This window comes from Arachis ipaensis, chromosome B6, assembly GCF_059453495.1.
Source record: "Arachis ipaensis isolate K30076 ecotype BB chromosome B6, ASM5945349v1, whole genome shotgun sequence".
Lineage (NCBI taxonomy): Eukaryota > Viridiplantae > Streptophyta > Magnoliopsida > Fabales > Fabaceae > Arachis > Arachis ipaensis.
In genome coordinates this window covers 122,307,019-122,324,634 of record NC_142441.1, presented here as the reverse complement: position 1 = coordinate 122,324,634, position 17,616 = coordinate 122,307,019, and the positions used below count along the sequence as shown (strand labels likewise).

Here is a 17,616-nt window from a genome sequence, read left to right as displayed (position 1 = left end):
ATTTATCTGAATTTTTACAGACTCTATTTGGATTTCATCTCAGAATGAAAATATGAAGATGAAAATACAAGACCAAAAACTAGAGACATAAACATAAAAAAAATTATCTCCATATCTTGTTTAGCAAAAATTAAGATACAAAGACAAAAAAATTTGAAAAAAATCATTTTTGCCCTTATCTTCTTTTTTATCAACAACACCAAATTACCATAACACTACCTTCTTCTACCACTATTCTTCATTCAAAATCATAAACTCAAACCAAAATTTTCAATCAGTAACAATAATAACATTTACGTTATCAATAGAAATCAATAAAAAAAATAGAAAGATAAACCAAACAGATTAAGAAAAGAAAGGGACGGCAAAGGAAGGGAAAGAGAGGGCTACAATGGGAGGGAGAGTGGCAAGAGTGCCAAAGCAAAGGTGACAATAGCGGTGGAATAACCATGGCAGAGGTGGCAGTGACAATAGTGCAAAGGAAGATGTCCAAAGAGATTAAGATCGAGAATGAGTAGGGATGGAAATAAGTATCATAGGGGTAGGGACCCTCGCCCCGTCTCTGTTTAGTAAATTGTCCCCCATCCAAGTCCTATCCTTGTGGGTATCCGTAGAAATTAAACTTAAAATAAAAATACAATCACAAAATTCCATAAAATTCAACTAAAATGTATCAAAATAAACCTAATTCAAACATATTCAATAAAATAACATAAACATTAAATCAACAACATACAAATTAAAATAAAACAAAATAATTTTTTTTAACATAATAACATAACATATTAGTTTCATGTTGAGACTCAACCATTATTGGCAGCGGCAGCGCTGCCACTGCACCTTGTGTTTCACCTTCACTTGTGAATAGTGAAGGTTTTGGGGCATCAATATTCTCATGGTTAGACATAATAAGAAACGAAATAAAACAAAATAGTTTATATATAGAAAAACAGCTAACTCAATCATCATTAATAAAATTATAAGATCTATTAATAACAACATAATAACAACTTTCAAAAGTGAAATTTCAACATTAACCCTACATACCAACAACACTCCGAAAGTGAAGTTTTCACATTAACAACAATACAATAACAACACAGGGTGTAGTAACAGTTTTAGAAGAAGAGGAAGATGAACCTGGAAGGCCTTAGCGAGAACAGGTTCAACGATGCGAGGGAGATGAGAGAGCTTTGATGACGGCCACAGGAGAGGCTCAACGACGACAGGAGACCTTCCACAACGAAAGGAAAGGATGGCAATGGTGTAGATGGAGTCAGCGATGGCAAAACTTGCACGGGAGACATTCAAACTTTAGAAATGGAAAGGATGGCGAAGGAGAAAGGATGGAAATGGTATGGTTAGAGTCTTGGAGAGAGAGAGAGAGAGAGAGAGAGAGAGAGAGAGAGAGAGAGAGAGAGAGAGAGTTGTGCCGTCTAAGATAGGGATGGTTTAAAATTATGATTTAATTTTTACATCTTTATATATAAAGGACATTCAAGTAATTTCACTCTAGCGGAAATTTAGCGGGTCTCTATGAGGTGGATACCTCAACCTCCACCTCCATCCCAGTTTATTCGTGGGACGGGTCCCTATTCCCATGAAAAATTTGCGAATTTTTATTTTGCTCCTCGTCGTGGGTAGTTCTGCAGGTTTGAATTTTTTTCCGATTCCTAAGAATGAGACGGTTGGAGGAAGAATATAAAAATGTAATGAAAAAAAAGACAAAGATGACAACAAAGACCAAATGATGGTGACGAGTGTTGAAACGAACCAAATCTATGTGATAGAGGAAAAATGTAGTGATTTTCGCTCTTTTTTCTTTGTTATTTGAGATCTAGATTTTGGTGATGGAGCGAAGAAGAAAGTAACATTTGTGGTAGTGGTTTTGGCTGTAACGCCGGTAGTGCATGGTAGCTATAATAATAACAATGGTATAAAAATTTGGAGTGATAATAAATAAAGGTAGCTTGTAGATCTATTAAAAAATATAAATAATATAATTCAATTATAAAAAATTTATCGATAATAATTTTGAAATAAAAATTATTTTTTACATGTAAAAATTATCTTTGTCTCGAATTTTACAGAATATAAGAATTTTGACTAAACAAATTTATAAATTTATTCTTATCTCTACATCTAAATATGATTCTATTTTCAAACCGAATCTTAGTTTTAATACTATCTTATATAAGTCTTTAGATTTAAGACTCTTATATAAGTCGTTCATATAATGAAATCGTCCGCTCTTTATATTTTTTAATAATAATTTTTCTATTACTACAAGTCCTCTTCCGCACCATCTCCCAAAAGAAAGAGAGAAAAAAATTCATAGATTCCAAGTATAATGCAAGTGGTATCTCCAATTTGAAAATGACCGAAGCACCTTGTTTCTTTAAACTCCGAATGCATCGGTCATGCTTTACGATCAAGCAAATTACTAATATATATATATATATATATATATATATATATATATGTATCTTATGAAAATAAAATTTTTATAGAAGAATGTGAGAATATATTTATAACTATTAGATTAATTTAAATTGTTAAGATTAAATGTATCTAATAAAAAATATATAAGTAATGTATTTATTATAATCATTAAATTTATGTGTGAAAACATTTATAATTATTAGTTTTAATTTTTATTAAAATATACTTAATAAATAAATTAAAATAATTAAATTTTTTTATTCAAATAAAATTAAAAGTATTTTTGATAATTGAATGTATTACCAATCTACTATTGCATTATTTGGTTTAGCTAATATCAGATTATTTATTTATTCCTCACATGAAATTTTGGTTGTATATATGGATCCAATGCCACTTTGGTACTTCATTATTGACCGCAAGTCAAAGTACCTAAATAATGATACCATGCATCATAATATATTTTTATGGAACAATGCCAGCTTTGGTACATATGTATAATTAGGTGAAAACCTGGTGAAAACTCAGGTGAAGACGACTGCACATGAAGTTGATATTTGAGAATTGTTAGATAAAAATATAGTCAAATTAGTTAAATCATCTAACAGCACTCAAATATCAACTTTACGTGAAGTTGACTGCACCTGAATTTCTATCATATAATGAATGCCGGTTTCTCCATGTATTAACATATGCAATAATAATTACAGAATATAAGACGGAATAATCCACTAAGGTCATAATCTCAATTTCCTTTTCAATGATATATGTTTGTCAGAGTTCATATACAATTTTTTTAAATAAATGACCAACATTGAGAGAAGGCGGTAGTAACTCATCATAATTACTTGCATGAAGTCTTTGTATGTCTTATGCGCAACAAATTGATTGAATAATTGGGAATCATTTTATATAGATAATAATTCCAATATCATTAGGTTGAAGACCATATTCATTTTAGTTCATAATTACACTTACGAGGGGGACATATATACCCACTTTGATTGCAATTCAAGTTATGCATTAGTAACACTTTTTCTTCCGTGACGAAAAATGATACCAATGCAAGGTCATTAATTTAATTAATAAAACAAATAGTAAATTAGAATTTTTTATAAATGAAATAAAAAAAATACAAACTTACAAATTAAGATCTCCTAAACTAAATTTAGTTACATCCATATCCTATTTTTCTATATATAAATTAAATCATGCTTCGAATCCACGAATTAGAAAAAGGTAACCATAAATTTAGTATATAAAATTCGTGTAAATCGTAGATAGATAAAAGTCACAATTTATGAATATTCTTATTATTTGATAATTTATAAATTGTGAATTAGAACCATAATTTATTCTCACTACTTGACAGTTCATAAAACATATTTTTTATCCATAATTTAACACAATAACCATAGATTGTAGTTTTAATTTGTTTCACGATTTATTCACAAAATTTATGTACCAAATTCATTATTAACAACCACGATTTATACTTTTATTCAAATTCATAGATTTGAATTACGGTTTATATGTAAAAATACAGAATAAAAATGTAACTACATTTATTGTAAGGGACTTTGTAATTTTGTATTTTTTTTTTTTTATTTATGGAAAAATAGTAGTAAATTATGAATGTAAATTACTTATAACTGTTTGTGGGTATTAATTGTAAATTGACTTATAATAGCAATGAGCAATCGGTCGTTTCAATGAACTGACTGGGTCCATATCATTGATTATGTACATATCATTGTTAAAGAGTAAATGATTAAATTAGTTCTTAAATATCATTTGTTTTTTAAATTGAATTTTTAAAAAAGAAGTTTTAATTAAATTTATTATTTAAAAATTTTAAATGAGTCGTGTTAGTTCTTCCGTCATTTTTTTGTTAATAGTGTTAAAATTTGTTATTATGACACGTTAAATGATACTACAACATACATTTAGGAGTCTTATTAATTGACTATTAACATAATAAATTTATAAAATTAGATCAAATCAACACCAAATTTAAAGATTTTAATGTCTCAAGTTCTCCCCAAATCTTCTCAATTAGGTTTTGATTTGATCTAATTTCATAAATTAATAATGTTAATAGTCAATTAGAACTACTAGATGTATATGTGTTATGATGTTACTTAACATACCATATCAACAAACTCTTACGCCGTTAGTAATGGAACTGACAGAAAGACTAACATCACTGATTTAAAATCTTTAAGGCTGCATTTCTTTACAGGAGACAGGACGCTGAGACAGGGACACAAATATATAAAATTGTATTTGACAGATGAGATATGGACAGAGACATTGTGTCCAAAGACACTGAATTAGTATATTTTGTGTCCATTCTAACTGAAAGGACACAGAGACACTAACAAGAAACACAACTTATTTTTTTATTTTTCTTTCATTATTCTTGTTAATTTTTCATAATTATATTTTTTATTAATATATTTTTTCTCAAATATTTTGAATTAAAAAAATGAGAATAAATTAGATTTTCATAATTTGTTCTAGTTTATCACTAAATAAAATATAAGAACACAAATTTTGTATCTTATCTTGCCTTATTCTCAGAAACAAACGCAACATAAAAGACGAATTTGATTACAAAAATCTTTTGGGGATCAATTTAGCGAACAAGTAATCTTTTAAAGACTAATTTAACCATTTACTCCATTATTAATTATATAATGCCACTGTTGCTTGCATCTTATCAGAGGAGAAAAAACCCCATAAAATTATATAATTTTAGTAGTCTCACTACATATCCAAATTTTTTTGGCAACCAAGTTGGTTTAAACCTAACAAAAGCCAGTTTCATTAGGGAGAGTGTGTAGACACACTCTAACTCCCAGCGGCATCATGCGCTTCTTTTACAATTCGCGTTTTTTCTTCTTCTTTGCATTCCTTCTTCTTCTCTGCATGCAGTTGCTGCATTTTTTCTTTTCTTTTCCTCATCATCTTTCTAGAGATTTTTTGTAGCATTATGTCTGTCTTTTTATCTTTGTTTGATTTTTTTTCTTGTTTTTATTCTTGTTAAGAGGGTAAAACAAGAAGAATTATAAGAATGTGAGACAAGAAAAGAAAAAGATGATAACGAAGAAGAAGAATATGATGATAATGAAGAAGAAGAGGAGGATGAAGAATTTCGGTTTATTTCATGTGAATTGAAGTGTACTTGGTGTTGTTGTCCTCTTTTTATTATAACTAGGCAATAGAATGTTGCTGTAGTGCTTTTGATTTTTTTTTTTTTTGCTTTTTTTTTTTTTGCATGTTTGAGTGATTTGAATGTGTTTTTATCTATTTTTGAGAGATTTTTGTTCATGAATTTATTGTAACTAGCCCATAGAAATTTATTCTAGTGCTTCTGGTGTCATTTTGTGCACGTTTGATTGAGTTACATATCTTTTTGAACTGACATTCTATGATGCAATTAAGAAATAATAGCGGTGTATTTAGTTTGTATTTCGGTATATTTTATCTGAATTGAAGTACACTTGGTGTTGTTGTTACCTATTAACCTAATGTTTTATTCTCTAAAAAAAATGATAATAAAAAAAGTTGTTGAGAGGAACACCACAAAAAAAGAAGGACCAAAATATAGGAAGTCCTTCCTGTAGATTTACATTAGAGGATATAGAAAGTCAATAGATTGTATAATATAAAATGTTAACAATGTCTCTTCAATGTTGTTTTGAATTATGTGTACAGTTTTGCGTTAACAAATACATACTTTGTATCTTTGTAAATATTTAATCCAAATTTTTCGTAAAATTTCTTTGCAAGATTAAACTTCTATGAACCTATCAGTACTGTATTAAAATTCTGTTAATCTGAATGAATCTAAGTTCACAAAATTGCAAAAAAAACCCCTAACAGTATGCAAGAATCAAAACTCAACCCTAAGACATTGACGCAACAAAAACCTTAACAGTATATAACAAAACAACGACTAAAATAGCTTTCGGTGCAAAACAACTTATTGTACCAAGAAAAAACCAAGAATAGAGTAGCTACAGCTCCAACCGAATTCTAGTGAGCTCCAGTAGTGGCGGCTATTGCTGGTGACCACCCAGACGGCAGCAACGACAGCAGCAGTGACGGAACGCGACGATGGTGAATGGCTCCTCCATTTGCGACTGCAACGAACCCAACGGCGGCGAGAAGAGCCGAAGGCGACGATGATGACAACCCAGCAGCAGCAATGGCGGGTCGGCAGTAATGTAGGCACGATGGCGCGAAGTAGAGGCTCTCTCTCTCTCTCTCTCTCTCTCTCTCTCTCTCTCTCTCTCTCTCTCTCTCGGGGTTCTGCTTTCCAATGGCAATAGCTTCCACTAGCGACAGCGGTGGCAACGACTGGGCTCAGCTCCTCTTCCTCGCGCAGCTCTCTCTCAACATCTCCTCTCTCTCGCACGTCTTCTCCTCTCGGCGACGGTAAAGTCCAGTGCCGTAGGCGCGGTCTCCTTCTTCCTTTTCTTCTTCTTTCTCTTCTCCGTTCCCTCACTCTCTCGATCTCTCCCTCTCTTTTCTTTCTTCTTTCTTTCCGTGTAAGGTTGTGTATGGTGAGGGGGTGGCAGCTGCTTCTGTGAGTGGGAATGAGGGTGTGAGTGTATTGTTAGGGTTAGGGTTTGTGGTAGAAATTAGGGTTTATTTTGGGATTTTAGGACTAAGGTAGTGTAATAATTTTAATAAAAATAAAAGGGTAGAATAATAATTTAGAACTAAATTAAATACAAAAATAATTATCTTTAAAATACTATTTTATTATCAATTTATAAATTTATTTTTAACTAAATACTAATTCAATAGAAATTAGAGATAATCAAATTAATTTTTTCTTTAAAATCATAAGTAAATATCATAATCTAATTTCTAAAAATCGGGAATCTTACAAAATATTTATTCAAAGCTAACTTTACAGGTTGATTTCAAAAGCTTTGATCCAAATTTTTAAATCAGATAAAAAAGCATTGATCTTGAACGAAGAAAACGCAGAGAACGAAGAGAATATAGAGAAGGAAGAGAAATGCAGAGAACGCAGAGATAGAAGAAAACATAGAGCGTGCAGAGATGTAAAAAAACGTAGAGAACGCAGAAAACACAGAGAGAATTTAAAAAAAAATAGAAATCCACATGAAAAATGAAGTTATATATATTTACGTGTTAAGCCAAAAGTTTGTTAAAGATACTAGTGCGTGAAGGTGAATTAAGTCAAAGTTACTTTGTTGGACTTGGTTGGTTAAATAATTTGAATATAAAGATTAATTATAATTTTAATTATATTTGTGCACTCATCTGTCTCTCTAACATAAAACCTCTTTATTTTTCATATTGAAAATATTTGTTAAAAAAAATTAACCAAAAAAATCAAAATTTACCTTATTTAATATTTATTAATTATTATAATAATTAATAAATACTAAATAATATAAATTTTTAACGAATTTTTTTTATCTTCCTAACATTATGGTTCTCATATTAGCTAATCTCATTATATTGTCACATAATTCTCTCTAAAAGAATGAATAAAATTGAGCAACTAAAAATAAAAGCTTCAGCTAAATATATTGATAGTTAATTTTGAAACATGTTGGACAGAATTGATCAAATCAGCAAATTTTATTTAACGTGAATTATTCTATTTCACTGGTTTGAGCTGGAGAGTAATTTATTTAATATATACTTTATACATTTCTCTATTTTTTTTTTAAAAAATAAATTTGGGACTTTTTTTTAAATGTGCGTTTTGATAATTACATGAAACAACTAAGTATTAACGGAAAAACCTAAATTATTATTGAAAAAATTAAATATAAAAAACGTTATGGAAAAAAACTTGAAGATATAGTAATGAATCGATCCAAATGGAAATTAAATGTAAATTTGTTCAAAGATAAGGAAATCAATAAACATTATTCTAACTTATTATTAGACAGGGGTTTACCGATCGAATTTTTAGTTGATATCTTAATCATGTGCTTCACTAAAAATTCAGTTTAATTCTTAGATTTCCTTGAATCAATGATTGAAAAATCTTTATTCGTGCTTAATTTACACTCAACCAAAAAAAAAAAAAAAAGAAGATGCAACACCAGTCTTTTAACCAGGGCATATTATTTTAGCTAGTATATGGTAAGAAAATTCAACATAAAATCATTATGTGTCGGTTTCGATAATTGCCTTTAAGAGGCAGCATTGTTTTCTGATGTGGATGTCTCAACTTTTCAGACTCAGTTGAGGAGAAGAAACCAAGTAAATAAGTAATAATGGAGAACCCCTTTTGAGTTTTTTCCTCAACCGTTTCTGCACACATGAAATCAATGAATGAAAGTTCAACTAAAATACTAAATAGTAAATACTACAGTTGCCTCTTGGTGGCGAGAGAGAAAAAGAATGACGCCAAAAGTAATATCCAACATACACAACAAATTAGATTTATTTTGCGATTCGTTTTATGTATTGTACTTTTATTATTTAATTATGTTAGGTATACAAAAAAAATCATTATTAAATTAATTATTAATATAAAATAGAAATTAATATATAAAATATATAATAAAAATAAGTTAAACAACATATTTATTTATACATAATATATAAGTAATTTAATATCCGATTTGTTGTTTAGACATAATATTTTTGTTCATTATTATACGAAGTGATAATAGTAAAACAGCACATATTAATTTTTATATAACATAAAAGTCATTACAAATAATCCATCTTAATATCTTTTCCTCTGTTTAGTGAAATGTTTGCTGAATATGATTATAATAATATTTTAGGTTAATGTATCCTGCATATTAATATACGATTGGTTAAACCATACACTCTATTTAAGTTGGAGTTTATATTCTATTTAATAATTGAAGCGTCATGAAATATCACACAAATAATTATGAGTATAATACATTTGATGTTCTAAGAATATTAAATGATTTCTCAATAAACAAATAATATGTGCATGATGGCTATCCATACATAAAGTTGTAGTGAGCAGTGAGAGAAAGGAAATGCCTATAACATTCCCATGAAAGTGAAAGCTTACGTTAATAAAACCTTTGACATAAATGTCCACTGAAATTTATGAGTAAAAAGTACAAATTAAAACTTGATCCCTCAGCTAAATCTAATAAGTTGGACACCACATGTTGATGATGTAAAAAGGTATCATTTATTAATAATTAATTAATATAACAACGATGAAGAGAAGAATAAAGAGTTCCCTACTCTGCAAGAATCTTTCTTTTACCCTTTTCCTTCTGAAGCTAGGCTATGGCTACACCCTTTAGCCATTTCTTTCATACACAAAAATAAAATTTAAAAAAAAATGAGAAGAAAAGAATAGAATTAGAAGGTGGAAAAGCATTTTTAAAAGAAGAAAAGAAGTTAGACAATGGAGGAAATATCAAATATGTGTCAGTTCATGTGTGAGTGAGAATGATGGAGTTTCAACTTGTGAAAGAGAACAGTGTATGAGCTTTCGACTCTTGGTTATTTCATTTTCCTTCTTCTTCTTCTTGTACCTCTGGACAGAAAAAAGTGAAAAACTGACACCTGGGAACAGTGGTTTTATTTGCTTCAGTGATAAAACTGAATGTATGGTTCAGAAAGTTTTGGATTTTGCTCTATTTGGTGGCCTCTAATTCATAAAGGTATTAAGTTTTTTTTGTTTTCTTCCCTCTGTTTTTTTTTTTTTCTGATTTAATGTAAACTTTGAAAAAAAAAAATTGGGTATGGATTTTTGATGTTTTGTGATGGATATATATCTGAAACTAAATAATCAGATTTGCTTGGTTTTATTTGAAGCATAAAAAAGGGACAATGATAAAATTTACAATATTCATTTGTTTATTCATTCAAATCATTGAGTTAACAGCTCAAGTTTACTTAGGTGTTTGGCCCTTATTCTTTGTTTGTTTGTTTGTTTGTTTTTTCTTTTCCTTCAATTTTTTTTATTGATTGTACTTGAATGATGAATTTCTAAGACATCATCAACCTTGACGAATTAGGACTATGTATTCACTCCAATTTTGAGTTCACTTAACTCCCTGAATTCTCATGCATGGTTAGTTTAATGCAATATCCTCTTTAGTCTTACCAACGTTTTCATGTCAAATTTGACAATTTAATTGCAGGGATTCTGTTTGAGATATTGCTTAAAAGAACGAACACTGAACATTGAACTTGGTTCTGCATAATTGTATAATGGCAAATAGAACTCATCATCCTTCAGTGTTTCTGGTTGTGATTACAATTTTACTTTCCATCTATCAATCCGAGCAACGGCAATCACAGCAATCTCTGATCCTCTTAAGAATTCAACAGATATTGAACTTTCCTGTTGAATCAAGCAATTGGAACAATAATTACTTAGATTTTTGCAAGGGAGATTCAAATTCTTCTTCTCTCACTGTTGTATGCTATGAAGGAAACATAACACAGCTTCATATAATTGGTGACAGAACTTCACCACTTGCCAAGAATTTCTCAATGGACTCCTTAGTCAAAACCTTGACAAGGCTTCCAAGTTTGAAGGTCCTCACACTGGCCTCTCTGGGTTTGTGGGGTTCCTTGCCTGACAAGATTGCGCGGCTGCAGTCGTTGGAAATCGTTAATGTTAGTTCCAATTTTCTTTATGGTGCCCTGCCTCGAGAGGTTTCATCGCTGTCGAATCTCCAAACACTCATTCTTGATAACAATTTGTTTTCCGGCCGGCTTCCAAATTGGCTTGACTCACTTTCAACCTTAAGAGTGTTAAGTTTGAAGAACAATGTATTCAATGGATCGCTTCCAAATTCTCTTGGTAGCTTGGAGAATTTGAGGATTCTTTCACTTTCGCATAACCACTTTTTCGGGCTAGTACCTGATTTGAGCCAATTGACAAATCTTCAGGTGTTGGAACTGGATGATAATGCTTTTGGACAGCAGTTTCCTCGGCTTGGTAACAAATTGGTTACTTTAGTCCTAAGGAACAATAGTTTCAGGTCTGGAATCCCTGCTGGATTAAGCTCATATTTTCAGCTTGAACAATTTGATATTTCATCAAACAGATTCGTGGGGCCATTCCAGCCATCATTGCTGTCTCTTCCTTCCATTACCTATCTGAACATTTCTGGAAACAGATTAACAGGGAAGCTTTTTGAGAATCTGTCTTGCAATACTCAACTTGATGTGGTGGATTTGTCTTCGAATCTTTTGACAGGTAGCATACCGAAATGCTTGATCTCGAATTCCAGTAATAGGACTATACTATATGCTAGAAATTGTTTAGAAACAAGGAATCAGATTCAGCAGCCGGCGCCATTTTGCCACACGGAAGCTTTAGCCGTTGGGATATTACCTGACATAAAAAAGAAGCACAAAGAAAAAGTTTCTAAGGTAGTTATCTCCCTTGGCATAGTAGGTGGAACTCTTGCAGGAGTAGCACTTGCTTTGTTGATTTTCTTTCTTGTTAGAAGAGGAAATTCTAGAAGAAGAATGAAGAATCCTCCAACAAGGTTTATATCAGAAAATGCAGCTTCTGGATACACCTCTAAGTTGCTCTCTGAAGCAAGTAAAGTTCCCTCTCTATGAATGCATTTCTCTCTCTGTTTTCATATTAAAGATAGATGACAAACATTTTCTTTCCTCTTGTGATTAAAGGATATATATCGCAAACAAAGAAGTTTGGCACGGTAGGCCTGCCAAGTTATCGAAGTTTTTCATTGGAAGAGATTGAGGCAGCTACAAACTACTTCGACACGGCTTCTTTAGTGAGTGAAGATTCTTATGGCAAGGTATGCTCCTTTCAAGTGCCAACTTCAATGAAATATTTTGACTTTGAATGCTGTTATATGAAAATGTAAGGTTATGACAAAGTGATTATGCGATGAATCTCTTCACAAAAGAGCAAATGAAGCATTATCTAGAATGAATGAATGAATGAATATGTTGTATCTTTCAAATAACTCAACAGATCAATTTTTCATGACATATAGTCTAAGGAGTTCTAGTGTGTTATCTTTTGTTGTTATGCTATGCAGCCTTTATCAGGAAAACTATTTGATCAGAAAGATTCAACTACTTCTCACCATTGAGAATGAAGTAGTTTGTTTCATTCTAAAATAATGTGTTCTTATTTTGTGTCTCAGATGTACAGAGGTCAGCTGAAGAACGATTTGCTCGTCGCCATAAGATGCATAAAACTGAAAAAGAGGTACAGCACGCAGAACTTCGCACACCACATAGAGTTGATATCGAAACTTAGGCACCGGCATCTAGTCAGTGCTCTTGGACACTGCTTTGAATGTTCTCTAGAAGATTCAAGTGTCAGCAAAATATTTCTTGTCTTTGAATACATACCGAATGGCACACTCAGAAGCTGGATATCTGGTAATTAATTCACATAAATAATGGATCTTCACAGATGAATTAATGAAGTTCTTAAATTGAACCTAAGGAAGCAATGCAATTAGTAATACAACCTTGATATTCTACATAGATGGTGACACAATGAAATCAATGAGTTGGATCCAGCGCTTAGGAGCCGTGACCGGAATAGCAAAGGGAGTTCAATTTTTGCATACAGGGATTGTCCCCGGTGTATATTCGAACAATATCAACGCTGAAGATGTTCTACTGGATCAGAATCTTGTTGCGAAAATCTGCAGTTATAACCTGCCTTTGTTATCTAACATAGGAAAGGTAAGAAGAGCATAATTATGAATCATGCTTTCTTTTATTTTCCTCTAAAATCAAATATTTTGGTTTGTACTTATTCACAGATTCAGCATGGAAGTTCTTCTAGCGGATCGAAAAATTCTAGCATGAAAAAAAGGTGAGGGATAGAAAAACATAATACATCTGTGCAATTTTATTTTATCTTTTTTTTTTCACCCTAAATGATTTTGGATGTGTTGTAGTGTAAATCATGAAGATAAGTCTGATATATATGACCTTGGAGTTATTCTACTGGAACTTATTCTTGGAAGGGCAATAAAATTAAGCAAGGATGCAGATGCTTTTAAGGAACTGGTAATAACAGTACACAGTCTTTGATTTCTCTTTCAATGTACCAATTTGCAGATATTTAAGATCTTATTATTATATCCAATAGAAAATGACTTTTATATAGACTTGGTTTTGGGGCGAATACTAATGCGTTTCAGATGCAGTCCTCTTTAAACTCTAAATCCAAAAACGCTAAATCCTAAATTTTTAAACTATAAATTTAAATTAAGAAAAATATAGGTAAACAATGAAAATATTAAACAATGGGAACAATGGATATATCGAATATTCAATTCAGGTACGGATGGTTATCTTAATGTTAAGATTTAGATGAGTAATTTGGAGATGTAGTGTGTTTTTACTTTATTGGACCAATTTTAGAGCTCATTATTCACATTATTCACAAAAACCATTGTCTATCTAGCAAAATTCTTTAAATTATTAATAAAAAATATAATAAATAAAGAATTAATATTTATTTGATAAACAAAAAGTACATCATTCTTTATTTAATAAGGAACGTTTAAGGATGAGTTTGGTTTGGTTTTTAGAAATATTTAATCTTGTAGCTACGATATATTCGCATGGTCATGAGTTATTGAAGTAATTGTTAGATTGCAAGGTATTAACAATTTTTTTATCCATAGCATTTCAATGTAAACCTTTTGCACCTGCTTCTGTTAATTATATCTTTTTTATACGGCAGTTACAAGCAACCATAGTGGCTGACGAGGAAGCTCGAAGAAGCATCATCGATCCTGCAATTCGCAAGGAATGCCTGGATCAATCATTGAAGACAATGATGGAGATCTGCGTGCGGTGCCTCGCTAAAGAACCGGCAGAGAGGCCATCCATAGAAGATGTGTTGTGGAACTTGCAATTTGCAGCTCAGGTACAAGATGCATGGAGAGGAGACTCTCAAAGCAGTGAGGGAGGCTCACCACCTGCCTTATCACCTCTTCAATCTAGAAGAGTTTCCTTCCATTAGTGTCAAATTAAACCTTTTATGGTGGTAATATTTTTTTTTTCTACAAGCCTAAAAGGTTAGAGTGGTTATAGAATGTGAGCTTCATAGTTTATAGCATCAGAATAGTGTATGTTTCTCATGTTGTAACTTCTTAAACCTTCATACTTCTAAGCTTTTAATGAAAAACTAAATATTGGCAATTGCTGTTTGAAGCAAATGAAAGATTAGAAAAATGCATAGAGCAGTACATCAATATGTCCCTGGAATGGAGAGGAAGGTCAAAGTATAAACAGTGTTGCATAGGTACTTGAGAGTAGTATAGATTCGAGCTATCAAACCATCACGTGTCACTGTGTCCAGTCTTATTCTTAACATATATTTTTAAAATAAATTTAGATATATTATATATTATTATTTATAAAACAAAAAAGATTTTAAATACTTGATAAAATTAAAATAAGACATTAAAAATTTTAATTTATATTTTAATATCAATAAAATATCAAAATATTATTACAATTTATCTAAAAAATACTTTATATTTTATATGTATACGTGTCCAGTGTCATGTAAGATTTTAAAATTCACGTGTCGACATGTTGTGTCCAGGTGTTTGGACACATTTTGGACACGATATTCACTGACAGACACGCGTGTCTGCTATATTCAACCGTGTCTTAATAAAAAATAAAAAATTTTTCTCTGGACACACCTAAATACCATCACGTGTCACCGTGTCCAGTCTTATTCTTAACATATATTTTTAAAATAAATTTAGATATATTATATATTATTATTTATAAAACAAAAAAAAATTTAAATACTTGATAAAATTAAAATAAGACATTAAAAATTTTAATATCAATAAAATATCAAAATATTATTACAATTTATCTAAAAAATATTTTATATTTTATATGTATACGTGTCCAGTGTCATGTAAGATTTTAAAATTCGCGTGTCGACATGTCCTATATCGTGTCATGTCCCGTGTCCGTGTCCGTGTCCGTGCATCATAGAATACAAGTATGGGATACAAAAATTTTGGAAAAGGAAAAAGACATGATGCTATAGCCGTATAGTTGGGAAGCGTATATATTATAGAAGATGTCTCCTATAAAGACGGATAAAACGTCTTTTTGTAAAGACATTTATGTGTCACATTATTATTAGATGTATTAATGAATTGGTTATTTTTTAATTTTTTAACAAACTAGAATAAAACTGATTTTTTTTATAATAATAAACCCAATTGTTATCAGATCCAGTCGAAACGATCAATTTACATAACCCATTGGATCATGTTTTTTTTTTTTGTTTTTTAAACAAAAATCAGGAATAAATTTATCTTTTTATCAAAAAAATTTAAACATGATTCGGTTTAGATTGTGTAAATCGATCGGATCAAATTGGGTCTAATAATTATAATGCGGACAATTGGATTTATTATTATTGCTATAATAAATCAATTTTGTTCAAATTTATTAAAAAATAAATTATTAACCGATTTAATAAAGATGTCCAATAATATCATGACATGTAAACATCTTTAAAAAAATATATTTTTAGTATCTTCATCAAAGTAATCTCCATATATTATATAGAAGAGAAACCTTATTGATCCTTTAACAATTATCTATTAATGAGCTTTTAAATTTAATTATTTAATTATAATATTTTTTAATAGATTTATATCCCATGTTTATAAAAAAATAGAATACATTATATAACTTCTTTTTTCACTAATTGAGGTTGTTATATTTTTTTTCTCTCTTCATTTGAAAAAGCAGTTATGTTTATTCGTTTTATTTGTTCATTTTCTCTCTCTCTCAATATACGAGTGCTTCATTCCTGAATAAAAAAAGAAAAATATTAAAAACGGGATAAGTGGTGGCCTCAAACTAATATATACATATTGATTGATGAAACATAAAGCTTAACAATATATATAATCTCAAAATACATCCAAAATAATATCATACTAAATATTAGATTTAGATTTTCTAAATTTTGAATTTAACTTTAGAAGGTAAATCAATTTGGGGAGGACTTGTACCTCCAAAAATTGAATTTTTTAGCTAGTTCGTTCTGGTTGTTAGGGTAAATACTAAAGAAAAGTTGAGCAGATTAGGCGTGATTCTTCCAAATGATAATATGTGTGCCCTGTGTAAAAAGGAGATGGAAACTGTTCATCATTTATTTCTTGTATGTGAGTTTACGTTGAAGATGTGGTGCGCTTGGCTAAGACATTTTGATAGACAGTGGGCGATCTCATGAACCATGAAAGGACTGTTTGAGAGCTGGATTGGCATGCTTAACAGGAAGGTGGAGCAGCAGATGTTGTTGATTGGATTTTTTACACTGATTTGGAATATCTGGAGGGAGCGAAATGATAGAATTTTCAATAACAGGGAAGCAGGTGCTGAGGACGTGCAACGAAGGACGTTTTTGAACTACAAGGAGTGGTCTGGTATTGATCCTTTTGGTTGTTGATGGATTTACCGGAGATGACCGAATTTGATTCTTTTTATGTTCTGTTGTGTGTTTAGTTTTTAATTGTACGCTACTGCTCCACTTTAATGTATTGAGCCTTCTTTGTTTCAAAAAAAAAATTTAGAAGGTAAAATATATTTTATTACCATTTATTTTATAGATAGGATCAAGAGAATACATGAAAGAGAAAACATTCAATGATAAAAAATCTCACTTTATTCTCTAAAATAAAAATCTAAAATTTAGATAATCCAAATTTAACAAAATACCATCTAAACACATCCAATATTTGTATAAGCTCATCCAAAAATAAAAATTCTTTCTCTAAACCATAGTTGTCAGAACCGAACCGGTAATCGAACCGGTCAGGTCACTGGGTCACTGGTTCAACCGGTGGGTTACTGGTTGAACCGGTTGACTCGGTACTATGTAAATAAAAAATAAAAATAGTCAAAAACCTAAAATTAAATTTTGAAAAATACATATTTTTACTAACATTTTAAGAACAATTAAGTCGAATTCTATAAATAACTAATACAAAAATAGACATATAATTAGTTCATAGTACTATATAGTATCTTAATTAGACACAATAAGAATAACAATTTATGAATTATATCCAAAGAATAATTTCAAGGTCTAAATATTTTTGTATAATTAAATGATTATATAAATTAATTTTTTTCTCAGAATAAATAATTTTTATTTTATTT

General features: G+C 30.4%; 1 protein-coding gene across 2 annotated transcripts; it reads left to right on the top strand.

The window, feature by feature from the left end:
• The first annotated feature begins 9,469 nt into the window (after positions 1-9,469).
• Positions 9,470-14,610, top strand: LOC107604800 (putative inactive leucine-rich repeat receptor-like protein kinase At3g03770). 2 transcript variants are annotated; one of them, XM_088491704.1, is made up of 8 exons: positions 9,470-10,106; positions 10,590-12,007; positions 12,097-12,230; positions 12,585-12,825; positions 12,935-13,137; positions 13,218-13,270; positions 13,356-13,467; positions 14,150-14,610. In XM_088491704.1, the coding sequence occupies exons 2-8, from the start codon at positions 10,660-10,662 to the stop codon at positions 14,429-14,431; spliced, it is 2,373 nt and encodes a 790-aa protein (XP_088347830.1). In that variant the 5' UTR covers positions 9,470-10,106; positions 10,590-10,659; the 3' UTR covers positions 14,432-14,610. The 2 variants fall into 2 exon arrangements, with proteins under 2 accessions (XP_088347830.1, XP_020960415.1); XM_021104756.2 differs by having other exon boundaries at positions 9,613-9,924.
• Positions 14,611-17,616: the final 3,006 nt, after the last annotated feature.

Excerpts from the sequence above, each read along its gene's own strand:
- LOC107604800 (XM_088491704.1), top strand. The coding sequence starts at position 10,660 with ATGGCAAATAGAACTCATCATCCTTCAGTGTTTCTGGTTGTGATTACA. Across the intron at positions 12,231-12,584 it reads GTGAAGATTCTTATGGCAAG|ATGTACAGAGGTCAGCTGAA; the intron begins GTATGCTCCTTT and ends TTTGTGTCTCAG. Across the intron at positions 12,826-12,934 it reads ACTCAGAAGCTGGATATCTG|ATGGTGACACAATGAAATCA; the intron begins GTAATTAATTCA and ends TATTCTACATAG.